At 39.4% G+C, this 15,166-nt stretch overlaps 2 protein-coding genes across 2 annotated transcripts; both read right to left on the bottom strand.

The window, feature by feature from the left end:
* Positions 1-36: 36 nt before the first annotated feature.
* On the bottom strand, positions 37-7,286 carry LOC142377029 (neuritin-like). Its single transcript, XM_075460749.1, has 3 exons — positions 6,944-7,286; positions 6,009-6,162; positions 37-5,385 (listed from the first exon to the last, which is right to left on the bottom strand). Exons 1-3 carry the CDS (start codon positions 6,993-6,995, stop codon positions 5,157-5,159), a joined length of 435 nt encoding a protein of 144 aa, XP_075316864.1. The 5' UTR covers positions 6,996-7,286; the 3' UTR covers positions 37-5,156.
* A 1,143-nt stretch (positions 7,287-8,429) lies between these two features.
* Positions 8,430-14,832, bottom strand: LOC142377028 (translocon-associated protein subunit alpha-like). The gene is made up of 9 exons (XM_075460748.1): positions 14,688-14,832; positions 13,582-13,700; positions 13,404-13,497; positions 13,180-13,307; positions 12,621-12,755; positions 11,368-11,444; positions 10,691-10,769; positions 9,440-9,533; positions 8,430-9,292 (listed from the first exon to the last, which is right to left on the bottom strand). The coding sequence occupies exons 1-9, from the start codon at positions 14,755-14,757 to the stop codon at positions 9,228-9,230; spliced, it is 861 nt and encodes a 286-aa protein (XP_075316863.1). The 5' UTR covers positions 14,758-14,832; the 3' UTR covers positions 8,430-9,227.
* Positions 14,833-15,166: the final 334 nt, after the last annotated feature.

The following is a 15,166-nucleotide window of genomic DNA, read 5'->3' as shown; positions in this document are numbered from 1 at the left end:
TATTTTTTTTTCAATTCTAACACTCGTAGACACACATTTTTAACTTTCCTGCTTTATTATTACAAACACATCACTTTTCTGTATATTGCTTTACAGGATCATGTATAGTGCATGTTAAATGAAAGACCACATTGATACTGAACTTGCTTTTACATTCAGGAGTTATTTCCATTTAAAACTGTAATTAGAGTTCATAATTATGTCATAAATCTTATGGTCACAATCATTTTCATGCTTTCTTTAACAACATAGGTGGGGAGAAGGGTTGTCTGAAAAGAAACCACTGTACATATTGCTCATGCTTTGAGGACATCATAACTGCTTCTGTATCGTCACTGTCAGGCACACATTAGAGGATGCGCTACTACGTTGAAACAAGAAATAAATAGAAACAACTAGAACAAACATGCTCATGGGGTTAGGAGGCAGGGACTGTGTGAAGAGAGGATTTGCATAACAAAGAATGAGGAGTTAGCCTAACTTCATGCACAGATCAGGACCACTGTACACTGTGTCAAACGTAAAAATGAACACTGTCAACCTTTCTGAGGCACTGTCACAAAAAGCATCATGCACCTGTGAGAAAATACATGACAGCAAATATTCAGGACAACACCTAAATTTCACATTTGCTAATACCAGTTAGGACCCATTGCTGTTTGAGAAAATGTGCAAATGGTGACACTTTTGGGAAAATATAAGCACATGATAAGCAAACACACACTTCCCATTTTTATTTACCGTACACCAAAAGAATTATTATTGTAGTAGGAGCAAAGAACAATAAATTATTTTTGTAAATGCACTATTCTTTTCTATGAGACACTACAATTATGTCTTGATGTCAATGATGTCTTACAAGGTTTATTTGTGCTAAAGAATGTGAATGATGCCATTAATGTCCGGTTTAACAGTTAAGGGATATTTCAGTTCTTTTAAGTAGGATTTTGTGATGTATTTATGAATGATCAGTGACTTACCTGTGGTACTTGTTGGTCAGAAAACTCTCAATCTTGAGAAGCAGGGAGAAGTAGAAAGGGGGGAGCAAAGCTAAAAGCAGCTGAGAAAAGGGGGGCTCTTTTCTGCAATCTAAATCAACTTAAACCTTAAAAGTTTCATGGTGGCTCCAGCTCGCAAATTAAGACTTTTCGGCACAATTTCCTCAACTGAAAAGCTTTCGTGTTGCTACGCGTCATTGTGCGCATGGTGGCTATACAGCATATCTTATAACAGAAAAGCTGAGTCTGTCAGGTGTTATGTCAGACCTGTTTGGCTGACAACAGTAATGCAAACAACAGTATGTGTTATTGCTTTTCCAGGCTCTTGATTTATTCTTAACTGTCCAGTCGCGACCTTAGGGAACAGCAGAGCAGCCGTACACGCAACGACACAGAACAACACGCATGTTCTTTGTTTTAGAAAATGGAGACAAAGTACAAATGCAAAAGTTCTGTGTGAACAAATCACTTTATAAAGTGTTTGCTTGAACTTCTGTTAAAAATGTTAAAGTTTGAGTTTTTTGGGGGGTGTTTTTATGGCAAAAATTTGTTCTCCTGGGGTCCTGTTCTGAGCAGCTTAGCTCCCCGATCAGAATTCCTCCGATATTCTCCAAACTGAGAGTGCTCTGACTGCTTTCTACTGTAGGTAGGAACACTGACTACTTAGAAGTACTTCACACAACCATACTGAAAGAAAATCCCTTTAAAAAGAGAAGCTACACTTGAAGTTTGTGTTCCGTTTGATTTAATAGTTATACAGTGCATTGGTAATTAAGATACTTTACAAGAATAAGTCATTGATCTGCTTTTTTGTAGTTGTTAGTTTATTTTTACATCTTTAGACAGTAACGGTAGGTGTTTAAAGTGTTAAAAGCGAAAGAAGCTTTGCAACTTAGCTAGTTTTATTAGGTCAAGCATCGTGAGGCTTCATCTGGAGGCTGTGGTTTGTGTTGCTGTTAACTGGTATATTTTGAGTCAAAATGACAGGGTTTTCTATAATCACCTATGCATTTATTAACTTTCTTTATATCAGAGAAGAGCTTATTACCGGAAATACCTCTCTAAAATAGCATTATTGGGCTGGCATCAGTAATAAACACTTGGGTTATTTTTGCTATCATCTGCTGCATCATAACACAGATTATTCTTTGGAAGGCTAATGGCAGCTATTCTGTCTGCAGCTGCAGTGTTCAGCATGTTCATTGCAGGTGAGCGTTTTAACACAAGACAGATATCTATATAATAATTTCCAAAATTCACACTTCACATATTCTTTTCACACACACACACAAATGAACAGGTGAGAAATAAATCGAAAGAGAGCTGTGACTTAAGTAGAGAATGGGCTCATGTGTGACAGAGGTGTCAGATGTCTGTTTTTGGTGTGTTTATAGCAGCCGTACAACATCAGCCGGAGAAGGCTGAAGTGTCGTGAGGGTGGAAAAGCGGTAAGAAATGGATCAGAAGTTGCTTGATTGTCATTTGACACTAAGATTTAAAACAAAACAAAACGGGTAAAGGTGCATTTTGTTTATAGCATTTCTGAACGTTGGTTTTGTCGCTGTGGTTGACAGTGATCTTTTGATGGATTGAAAGGTCAACAATAGCTTTTGTAATAACTGAGAGCAAAGCTTTGCTGAGATATTGCTGTTACTGTTCTCATATGATGGCTTTGTAACTAAATTGATAGTTTTAATATGATGGCTTGGCTGTATTGTGATTACAAACTTGCAAGAGATTAAAATTTATGTTTGGTTACTAAAACACTTTAGCTCTTGATTAAAGGACTATTTTGACATTTTGCTAATTTCAAAGCCTGACACTCTGGTGGCACTCACTGGAGTTTGTGAAGTAGTCAGGAAATAGAACATTTTTTCCCCATGTTCATAGACATGAAAACTGTTTCGTTGCCATTGGCTGGGTGGGAGCAGTTTCATGTGTGAGGACATTTAGGTGAAGGGGCCTCTCATTGTTGTGGTTTTCTACTAGTTTGTGGGTTAAGATTTGAGGTAAGATGGAGCCTAAACTGCTAGGAAACATTTTCAAAGGCAGTCTTTCATCTCTTGGTCTTGATTTGTGACCTCATGTCGTCGCCATTTCAGAAATATGTCTGAAAGAGCAAGGACATGTACAAGAAAAGCATAAATTTAGCGTGCTGCCTAATTAGACAGTTTCGCTCGTGCTAACACATATTCATGTTTGTGTAAACTCAATATTCGATATCCGAAGCGGCCCAAACGTTGTTTACAATTTGCCTGTGTTGTTGTTGCAGTAAATGAAAATGTCTAATGCAGTCCATGGACCTACTGTATGTGATAGCTTGCCTCATTAACCCAATAATGATAATAATGATAATGAAGTTCGTAAAACCAGAGACGTTGCCTTTACACGCTGTGGAGGAAACTGGATTTTAAAGCTCGTTGATAAGTTGCTTGTAACAAGTTATGAGATGTTAAGAAATAACAGATTTCTTCACGCAGTCATTGCCAAGGTGTCCACGTCTCCTTGGATTTGCAAGTTTTAAACTCAAGCAGAGTGCATCCACTCAGTCCAAAAACCTAGCGTGCAAGGATCTGAATGGAGGCGGTGCATCAGGGTCAGTGTTCAAGTCAAGTGTTTGGATCTATGTTGTTCTTTTTCACTGTGATTCAGTTTGACTGTTGAACAATCTTTTAGCCAAACAAAACTAAAGGTACCAAAGTCACAACAGTAAAAGGTACAGGCAACAGACCTAGCTTACAAGAGGGGGCTCGCACCTCGACACGAAACACGCTGTGATGTAACTTCACATTCTCATAGTTTTAAACGCGAACCCAAAGTAACACATTAAGTAGCTTAAATCCCATCGGTTGATAAAGACGAAAAATTCAGGTTACATGCATGAAACACAGCAATCATTGACAGTGTACTCAGTTCTGGGAAAGTCCTAGAAATACGACTGTATAACATATTTGTTTTGTTTATTATTTTGGCTACTTGTTTATTTGTGTAGTCAAACTCGGTTTAAATTTCCAGCCACAGCAAACATGCATCAGAATGTGGAGCTTTTACTTCCCTGCCAACACAACTAAAGGCAAGGCCTCTGGCTCACGACTTCTTTTTTCAAATAGGTCTCTTTGAACTAATTTTACTTCAGCATTAGCATCAAAACTGTTTGGTTAGCTTTAGGAATAAAACATAGCTTAGTTCAAAATGGATCCACTCACAGCATGTACCACATGTTAGGAAGCTAACTTTTCTTGGTTTCAAAGATGGTAAGTCGTGCCTCACCTCCAACAGGCTGTGTGGGCACCAATAAGCGTCTGAAACTGAAACGCGTTGTTTGAAAAGTAACGATGGGTTTCACGATAAAATAGCATATTTTGTTTCAGCTTAGCCTTTGCTAAATAACTAAAAAAAAGGGGGAAGCAACTGACCTGACTTTAAGTTACAAAAACCACCGACCAGCACCTCTAAAGATCTACTAGGATCTGTTTAGTTTCTACAAAAGAGTAAAAATGAAAACTTTATATGTGTTTTATGCAGTGCCATGTACCAGGCTAAGCTAAATGACTTCTTACTGTAGCATAATGTCTATTGAAAGGGTTAAAAGTTCTTGCATCTACTTACCAAAATGGCAAATAATTCCTTTAACAATCATGGTACATTCAAACGATACACAAAACAAAGGGTGGACACAACAAGATGAACACCTTTTTCTTCCACAACCAACTGCGTTAAATCCAACCCCTAGAGTTGAATCCACAGCTTGAAAAAATTAGATCGCACTAGAAGGCTGATTGTCCACCCCTTGTATATTAGTAACCCAGAGCCACATGTGTCTCTACTATAGATTGAGCTTTTCAGACTTTGATCAGATTGAATCTGAAATTGCTTAAATGCAATTTAAAGCGTTTGCTTTAATCTGCCTGAACTGATAGTGTGACTGAAATTTTTTTTCCAAAATTCCAAACAAAAAAAAGTTTAATTATTTCTGAGAATTTTAAACATTACTCATCAAAACAGGTATTGATTGTCTTACCACAGCCATCCGTGGCTCTCTGTTGAAATAATCCTTCAAAACATTTGTCCCTCTTAAATCCTTGGCTTTAAAGTTGAGCTCAGGTGGACTGAAACTCGGGAAATGTGAGACTTTCCACAACCCCACACCTAACCCATCTATACAGGGTGCCAGTTGGTCCCAGTCATGGCCAGCATCAGTGGCAGGATAAGGGCAACTAGAGGCAAACTTAGGCTAGAAGAGGAGCTGGGGCTGCAAAGGTCAAACAGACTTCCCTGGAAGCGGATCTTGCGGGAGTCCTGCCTCAGAGTCTCCCAGATGGAGCTGACTTCTTCTTGACAGTCGGACAGCGCTGTGAGGGCACATGTATGGAAAGCTTCCCAGTGGCTGTGGCAAACAGAAGACCATCAGATTAAGGCGGAGTCGGACACTCAGAATTCACCCGCCAAACATCATGCATATTTGCAGTAGCCATCATAGATTAATTTGCTCGCCAATAATCTATCACTCAGATGGCTACACTGGCCTCAAGCCCCGTAAGTCAAACTCAGCTTTAATTACCATGGCAACTGCATCAGAGAGTGAAACAATATCACAGATGATTATGCGAGCAAGCAATTTCCTAAAGAAAGCTTAAGTGTAAATCTTTGTCTTCAATGCAATGTGCAAGGGTTGTGGAGTGTGTGCAGAAACAATGACAAAAAAAAAAACGTCCCTGGAATTTCATTACTGCTGCAGCAAAGTCATAAATTATTTAGTACAATGGCTCAGAGTCTCAGCATCATTTATTCCTCTGGTCTCCCCCTGAGATTATGGCTTCTGCTCTTTTCTCTCAAATATTTTCTCACGAGATAAATATATCTATCGGTATCATTGCACTCATACCAACTGAACTCGAGTGCAACGCTGTGAACAATGGTTTAGATGAGTTCTCTTTACTTCAGCATCCTGTATGCACGGCTTGATGCTAGCTGTTCATGCCCTCTCATTATAGATAATGTTTCTATCACCTGCACACAGCTGCCACTCCCCTCTCACTGGTCACGTTCTCCTGGTAGTTGTCCATGCTCTCTCCCAGCTCCAGCACACATTCAGAAAAGTCTTTATAAACGTTGTCGCATCTCACATCTGCGGGGTCTCCCGACACTGTAAGGAACAGGAATACTGCAACACAGAGACAGGGGACAGGCTTTCTTGACCAAACTCGTCATTGTTGGCCCTCTGTGACGCACAAATTACAGAATTTGAAAGTGCAACAAAGAACACCCATGGGTACACAGAAAGTCTGCTAAAGTGAGTTACACACCTTTGCTATTTCAGCCGTTTGCTCTGTAGTAATTGTTGTGCACCTCTGATCCACTTTCTAATTATCATCAGATGCCACAAATGCAAAAAGCGAACATTTGTTAATGTAAAGATTTTGAAGTCTTGCCATTTGAAGTTCACTTTAAACAGCTTTTTGCAGGCTGTGAAGCTGATGTTTATGGTCTTTTCTATGCAGCCCATACTCCTATTTTTCCCCACAGGGTGTGTAATTTTACCATCAGATGGTTAACAGTAACCTAACACATGTTTAGAATGTACTGCCAACACAAAGCAAATCCACACGAAGCAGGGATTAGGCTACAACTAAAAGTGGCACTAAAGTAGAAAAATTACATTTGCGTCATTTTTCAAAGTTATTATTATTACATATTTCCTGTCCCAGAGCTTGCGCATTAATGACTGTATTGTCGCTGGTTGTACTACAGCCAGTTGGCCATGGTACAGGTCTCATATAACCATCACGCAACGCTGGTGGAGATAAATAAAGCTTATAGCCACAGCACGGACACAGTATTACACAGAAAGAGAGGAAAAATAGCCCGGCACCGCTTTCTTTGTCAAACCAAGCCCAAAGACTCGCAGCAGAAATCAAACAACACAGGAGCTTGAGTTATTTTACCAAAGGCAGACGCAAGTATCCCTCCGATCTTCGTCGACATGAATAATCCCATGTCATCCCATTTCAAGGCAGGCGGAGGGCGCGGGATGCTGCCGAGGCTCTCTCGAAGAAGAGGAGAAATAGCGGCGCCGAATCACACGGAGCTGGTTAGCCGGCCATTCTCAACACGAGTCGGTGGATATCGTTGATTGAGTGGCGAGAAACACTTTGCAGGTGTGCAGCTTCTACACAGTCTTTCCCCTCTCCGGCCGACTGCTGACGTTACCTGCCTCCCGGCGCGCGCTGAGCTCACCCCCCCTCCCTCAGCACCGGACAGCTCTCACCTCCCCGCGACGCTCCTGCATCACAGCCTGAGAGCAGGGAGGACTCTCAGGCACCTCCCTGTCATCGATCCGACGCTTAAAAGAACTCTAAAACACTTTACCTTCACATCATATCTCACTAGGAGCTCCATTATTTTCTCACAGATAGCAATTATTAATATATCCGCTCCTCCATTTGGTTTCAAAGTTCACCTGAAGACACGTTTTGAGTCAAGGGCCAAATTATGGTTTACATCTGCCGTTAGATTATTATTATATATATGTTTTTTTAACTAGACTTCTAATTTTAAACCACAGTGGTCTGAAAATGTGAATTGCTTTTATAAGTGCGGTCATTCTTTTCAACTTTTTATATTCCGTTTTATTCCTTGTTGTTGGTCTTTCATTGGCCCTGTAAAGACATTTTTAAATCCAGGTTAAAAACATTTCTTTTCTCATGTGTCTATGCACGATATCTTTTAATTTATCTGGACTATTGCTTGTTTTTAAATTCATTTAGATTATTTTATTTGTTTCTCTTTATATTATTTTATGTATTTTTAATGCTTCTTCCACTCCCTGCTGCAATGCTTTTATTTTATGTGAAGCAAATTAGAATTGTTTTGTACATGAAATGTGCTATACAAATAAATTAGATTTGATTTTATTTTGATTTAAAGCACTGAGTTGCATTCCGCTAGAATAAATGCTATATAATCAAAGACTGATAGTATGTCAGTGGAGTACTGATCCTAAGAACACTTTTCAAAAGGGAAAACTATGCTGGTCAACAGTGGAATCCAAAAAAGATGGTGAAAAGTTTCCTTTTTTTTTTTAACACTAGATAGGAAAAGGACTTTATAAATTTAGGCTGATAACTGGGAAAATAAAGCCTCATACATTAAGAAATAGCACATGGAAATAAATAATGAAATGATAATGTGGACACCCAAGGAATTTTTTAACCCAGTAACATCCCACGGGAAACACTAACAGAACTGCTCCTTTCTAAGCATGTTATATGTGTAAAACTTCAAAGTCTCACTAACCTAAACTGAAAAGGTTATTTATTTCTGTCAGTAGTTCGTGAATCTTGGCTTCAAAAAGAAGAAAAACCAACCAAATGACGACACCACCATCAGTACCGAGACGTTTCCGAGAAAGCAACACACAAGAAAAATACACTTTGTTCATCTTTTTATCGTTTCTCAAAAGTTGTCGTATCACAAATAATGGCAAACAACCTGAGACTTTTACCTCCCTGCAGAGGCTGAAACGCTTCACCAGTTTCTATTAGTGTGTGTGTGTCTTAGAAAAAGAGAAACAGACAAATGAGCCTGCGGAAACATAGCGAGAGCTTTGTTTTAACGCTTGTTGTACCTGCACAGCTGCCATATCTAAAACAATCTGCCTCTCAAAATTAAAGTTTTCAGACATGCAACAGCATTAAAAGCAGAGAGGCATCCATTTTTTCCCCCTAATGTTACATTTTTGCAGTTAAGGCACAATGGTGTCAGCCTGATGACAGAAATTAACCTCATTCTACAAATGAAATGCTTTTGTTTTGGAAGTCATGCAGTCCGTCTGATATTTCATGTAACAAACCTCCAAATAAAATGGTCCTAGACTCAACTACAACTCTGACATCGAAGCTTCCTTAAGGATGTATTCAGCTCTCTTCGAGAGGGCCGTCCGTACCACAACTTCTTCAACGTGAATTACTTATTGGTGTATTTTTCATCCCGTTCACACGTAAACTGATTAAAAACAAAACAACAACAAAAAAAAGTCCCTTTAAAAATTACTTGACAGTTAACGCTCTAATGAGAGCGGAAGAGTCCAGGACGCTGCTCAGCCTGAAAGGCAGAGACATCTTTTGGGCTTAAAATGGTGATCCTTTGAAAATGGAAATCAGGATGTTGTAGTGAGGAGGTCTGAAAGTCTTGTGGACAAAAAGATGAGGGATGAAAGTTGACCGACGTTTACTGGTCAGTGCCGGCCGCCCTTTTGGTTCGTTTCCGTGGAGAAGTTTTAGGGGAAGCCTTGCCTGTAAGACGGGCGGTAAATATCAGACACGTAGGGCAATTTGTGTTACGTAGTTTGTTGTTGTTAGAGCACAAAGAAAGACACGAGAAGGGAAGTAGCTGAAAAGGATTCAGGGTGTAGTGACAGATGGACATAAAGATGAACTTACTCATGGCATTGAGAGTCTCCTGAGGTATCCAGCTGATGTCAACATCATTAATCCCAGCAGTGCCCTTCTCTACCTTCACAGAAATTCTCCTTCTCTGAAAAATGTACGTTGAAAGACGACATTTAATATCTAAGCCATTTAATCTTTTATATTAATCGGAGTTCAGCCGCACTGTGAGCGAAGGATAGACAACATCCCCGTTAATGTGCACCGTTGTTGACGCAACACAAAACACTTCTTCCCATCCCTGACAATCATTTGCAAACAACGGCCCAATCCCAATTAACACCCTTGACGCAACTCCTCCGCTTTGCAAGGGTAAGGGGCTCCTTTGTCTCATGTGGGTACAGTTATAGCGGCCAACCAGCCCTTCAACAGTGGTGTCGGCACCATCTAAGAGGAAAACTTAGTTATATTCAAATGGTTTATCTTATTAATGAAAACTTAGTCATATTCAAAATGGTTTATTAAGACCTATTATCACTGTATAAACCTTAATATTTCCTCTCAGATGAAAGTTTTTTTACCCAAGTCCCCTTTAATTTATGGACCATTGAACGGCTTCTTAAATGCTCCCTCTTAGAGGAAAGCTTATCCATGTTTCTGATCTTATTAATGCTTCACTAGGAGGCAAACTTAGTCATATTCATATATTGAAGATCTGTTATCATTAATTATATCAACCGTTCTGTTATTAGCTATATTTTTAAATGCTTCCTCTTAGAGGAAAGTTTATCCATGTTTGTTAGCTTTTGTTAGTTTACTCAAATTACCTGTTATAGTTATACCAATCTTACTATTAGCTAAATTTAATTTTGCTCTGTTATAGTTATACCAATCTTACTATTAGCTAAATTTAATTTTGCTCTGTTATAGTTATACCAATCTTACTATTAGCTAAATTTAATTTTGCTCTGTTATAGTTATACCAATCTTACTATTAGCTAAAATTAATGTTTTTATTTACCTGTATTTCTGTGTTTTATTTTTTCTGTGTTGTATTTTTTGTCTTTATGTAAAGCACATTGAGTTGCCTGTGGTATGAAATGCGCTATATAAATAAAGATTGATTGATTGATTGATTGATTGATCTGAATGGATAGACGAACACTGCGACGAGCACCTCCAAAAGAAAAGGAGCACCTACCCGACCTGGCAGAATGCAAAAGGGTCGGGTAAGGCCAAGAGGAGGAATTGGGATCGGGCCAAAGTGTCTAAACATGAAAACAGTACAGCTGATAGAAGACATACCGTCCTTGACTCCAGAACCTGGTACAGTCCAAACACCACCAGGGCCACCAGTCCAATTAGAAACACGTACAGGAACATTCTGCAAATACAGCTAAATTAGTTGTCTGCTCACAGATTTACAAGTACACTGGAGCACAAACAACACACTGAAAAATAACAACCTCAAGCGCAAATGTTAGATTTTTTAGTATGAAAGCTAATCTTAACAAAACTACGCACTGCTTTGAGAGTTTAGAAAAGAATACACCCTCTATTTTTTGGCCTAATTTTGTTACGACAAATTGTGAAGCTTGCAGCAGCTGCACGTTTCAGACAGTTATAATCTTTGTGCCAATTTCACACCTCCTTTAACAGCTTTTTACACGTACTGCTGTAGTCAGAGAGAGCTGGTATTGTGATGCCTCAGAGAGCCGGAGAAGCTTCAGGGACAGAACAAACAAATAGGTTTGCAAAATAACCTACTTTCTTCTCAATCTACACAGAACTTAGGTGCAGCAATTGGTTTCAATACATCCTCCTACTGCCACGGCATAAAGTGAGAGAGGATTGTTATTGATGCACTGTTGCTTGTGGTCTTCCTCACATTTTGCAGTTTGCAGAGCATCAGCAGGTTTATCTGCATTATGATGTATGTACGTGACAGGATATAACAGAGACTCAGCAGAGGAAGACCTTACGTTTCTCCATCCAGTCCCTCCTCTCGCTCAATGATGGTGACAGTCTGGTTATAAATGGCCGTCTGGAACACACTGCCCTGATAAGAGAAAAATCCCAAATGACAAGTAAGCAAATACAAGTCAAGCGTTCATAGACCTTTTAAAAGGAGAAATCCTTTAAAAGATGCTTTTTACAAAGCGAAAGTTACAGCAAACAAACCATAAATGCAACAAAAAACCTTTTACTGATCATGATTATTAACCTCCCTTTTTCTGTTAAAAAAAAAAAAAAAAAAAAAAAAGTCAGATTCGTGCTCCTTTGTCAGCTTATTTCACTCTAGTTTGGATTTTTTAAATTGTATTTTTCACAATTTATTTAATGTCATTCACTCTGATTTGTGGACATAATCTTTTTTTTTATTCATTACTTCTTTTATACATTCAAATTTTTTCAGTGTTTCTATACACAATTATGTCCTGATTGAAGTTTTTTTTTTTTAATGGATTTCCATTTCTAATCTTTATTTCTTAAGTCTTTATCTGCTGTAAATTTAATCAATTTGAAGCTCGTAGGAGGAATCAAGGCCACAGAGAACTGCAAGTTGGCAGATTGCAATGAAATGTGTATGCCAATTTCAACTCAATAAATAATATTGATGGTAAAATATTCCCAATTCACCAGTCAAAGCTCAGCAGGGAGAAATACTGACTACAGGATGCTGCCAGTGATTTCCAGAATGCAAAGATTACAAATAAAATCAATAAACGGAGATGTTGACACTTCTTTGTTGATGACGGCTTCAAATAAAAAAAATTTAAAAAACGAATCATAAACATTAACGTGAGCTTTGAAAGAGCTTTGCATCAAAAGAAAAACCACAACAAACAAACAAAAAAAGCCAAAAAGGACACTGAAAAAGCCACCATAAATAAATTTTAAAAAAGTTGTATTTTCAGGGGTGGCAGCAGATAAGATTCAGTGACATCTAGTGGTGAGACTGCAAATTGCAACAGATCCCATCTTCCATTCAGTGTGTGGAGGAAATCTACAATGAGTGCCAAAAATCACAATATACCCTCTCTGGAGCCAGTATTATATTCTGTCCCTTCTAGGATACTGCAGACACATGATAACATACACGGAGGACCTGTTAGCATGAAGTAATGTTCGTAAGTTAAGCAGTGGTATGAATTTCATATTGTATTTCCGCCAACAGATTATCTCAACTGCTACACAATGGATCTTAAAATGAACGAAAGTTTATTTTTCTCACCTCTGTGTCAATATAGTTGAGGAGAATAACAAGACCGAATGGACGTCCGGCCATGGGCTGCGCTGGGATGAAGGAGTACTCGAAGGAGGCCTGAGCCTGCGGCTGGACTACAGTGCTCAGAGGCAAAGCTGTGAACTATAAACACATATCACAATCTGATTTCACAGCTGTTTTCTTACGTTAGGACACAGAAAGTAGACTTTAGTAGTATTCACCGTGTTAAGTGAACAAAAAAAACATGGACTTGGATGCACTAGCTTCAACTCCGTGAGATCTAATGAAAACTTAAATGTAGCAGAGCACATACAAGATTGTGACAAATATGTTTGGGTTTGACTGTTTTCATACAACATGGAAAACCCTGAGAGGAATATTTTGGATGCCAAGTTCCATCCTAACATAGTATGTTCTCTTTAAAATCCTAAGCACGTTTTTTTTTTTTATACATATACTGCATTTAAAACTTCAAGTCTACTGTAAGCAAAACAACAAAGTGCTGTATTTTTTTAATGCACTGAATAAAACAAAAGTGTGTGTGTGGGGTTTAGATCACACTTACATTCTGGATGAAAAACTGGAAGTCTTGGGGGTAACGGAAAGAGGCCTCCAGTGACTGAACAGTGAAAGTCTGGCTTCCCTTGTTGGAGAAACCCACCAGGAACCTCACAATTTCATTGGCAGGAAACTCTGAAGGTGTAACGCAAACACACAATTAAAATCCTTAACACGAATAAGTAGAAGATTTATTTATAATGAAAAATAAAATGGAAAAGCTCAACCAACCTTCCCCTGTTGTGAAAATGATGGTAGTGTCGGCGTCGGGGTGAGAAGCTGTGAGTTTATCCGCAGCTTCGTCAGAGTCATCCTCGTCTCCTTCCTGATGGACATAAAAGAGACGTTGCGACATAACCTGCCTGAGGAAACTGCCTCAACACTACACCATCAAAGATACTGTACACACCGAGTTCTGCATCTGATCCTCTTCAACAAGCACCTCCTCTTCATCTTCCTCCTCATCTACAGCGGCGTCAGCCTCATCAACAATGTCCTCAGCGGAGTCAGAATCTGCAGAGACGTGGCCTGCAAAGACAGAGCAGCGAGTATGAATGAGAGGAGGGGCGCTGGATGCTTGGTGCTGCACTAAAATACACAGACTCCGGGTTGTCTTCATGTGACACAGATCAACCTCACATATCAATACTGAAACACATCCGAACAGGTTACTGTTGGCAGATTCTTTCTGCTTGTCAGTATCCGTTTAGAAATCTATAAAACATTGGTAAAAGGCGATTTATTGACATTTCTATAGAAGGAGTTGAGATTAAAGTTGTACATCTGCCATTATCAGTTCTTCGCTGTCTTTTTTATAAGTGACCCCTAAGATGAGTTTGTTTACAAACTACTGGTATTCACTTTATGTCTAATAATGCATGCTATTAAGCCAATAGAAACATCTTTAGCTGGTGTGAGGAAAAACAACGGCTGGGAAAATATTTGATCAGATATTATCAGATATTTGGTTGTTTACAGACTTACAACATCCTTCTGAAATATCCAACAACTATCAGCTTTAGCACTTGAGAGCAGTGGAGAAATGGAGGCCCAAAGTTGAATGTGAAAGAAATCAAACCCAAATAGCGGTTCCCATCTTATCTATGGTGACGTGTCCCTGCAGGAGGGAGCTGCTGGCTGTCGTCCCCCCAAAAAGGCTTCATATATTTGGGCAAAAATCACCAGCACATTTTGAAAGGTGACACAAAACTTCACACCAGATTGACCTTTAATAAGTTATTTTAAGAGAATCAGCAGCTGCTCGGCGACGACCACTTTCATTCAACTCCGTAAGAGATGAGCGACGACATCTTCTTGGTGCTGTGGACGTATTTACGATTGAAATGTCCACGCGGTGTAAAGAAAGTGTGAAGTGGCAAAAGCACTGGCTACTAAGTTGCCTGTGCAGAGCTGTGACTATGCCACGTCAATAAGGACTGATAACGTTTTAACAGTTCACAAAGTCAGAAGACAAAAACAACCGTCAACTTGGCAGCGGGCAAGAAAACGACTTACCAAAAGATATTAATCCACACGGGAAGGCGAGCAGAAAAAGCAGCAACGATTTAGAGCCGAAATTGAACATTTTTGCAGACTTGAAGTCTCACGTTAGTAACACATCAGCGTTTCAGGGAGAAGAGGACAGGAGCCGAGCAGGGGGCGGGGTTACAAGAGGTTAGACCCGCCTCCGGTAGGGGGCGGGGTTACAAGAGGTTAGACCCGCCTCCGGCAGCGTGTAACCCTTTTCCCAGAGCTATAGAGTAATACAGAGTTGCGACACGCTTTGAAGTCTTCACCGACGATGTATTTTATCAACGTTTTTCTTTTTTGGAGCGGCAGAGACACATTTATCACTGTTTTAAATCGTAGAGGTACCCCTGCATGCTAGCAGCTACCTTGTCCTCCTTTATACTGAATCATGCCAGTGGTCCAGCTTACCTTCAGATCTACATCCTTCAACAGAGCCTGATGTTACTGTCTGTTCCTAGGATCTA

This window comes from Odontesthes bonariensis, chromosome 3, assembly GCF_027942865.1.
Source record: "Odontesthes bonariensis isolate fOdoBon6 chromosome 3, fOdoBon6.hap1, whole genome shotgun sequence".
Taxonomy (NCBI): domain Eukaryota; kingdom Metazoa; phylum Chordata; class Actinopteri; order Atheriniformes; family Atherinopsidae; genus Odontesthes; species Odontesthes bonariensis.
Note: the sequence above shows the minus strand (reverse complement) of the source record. Positions and strands in the feature narration are given on the sequence as shown.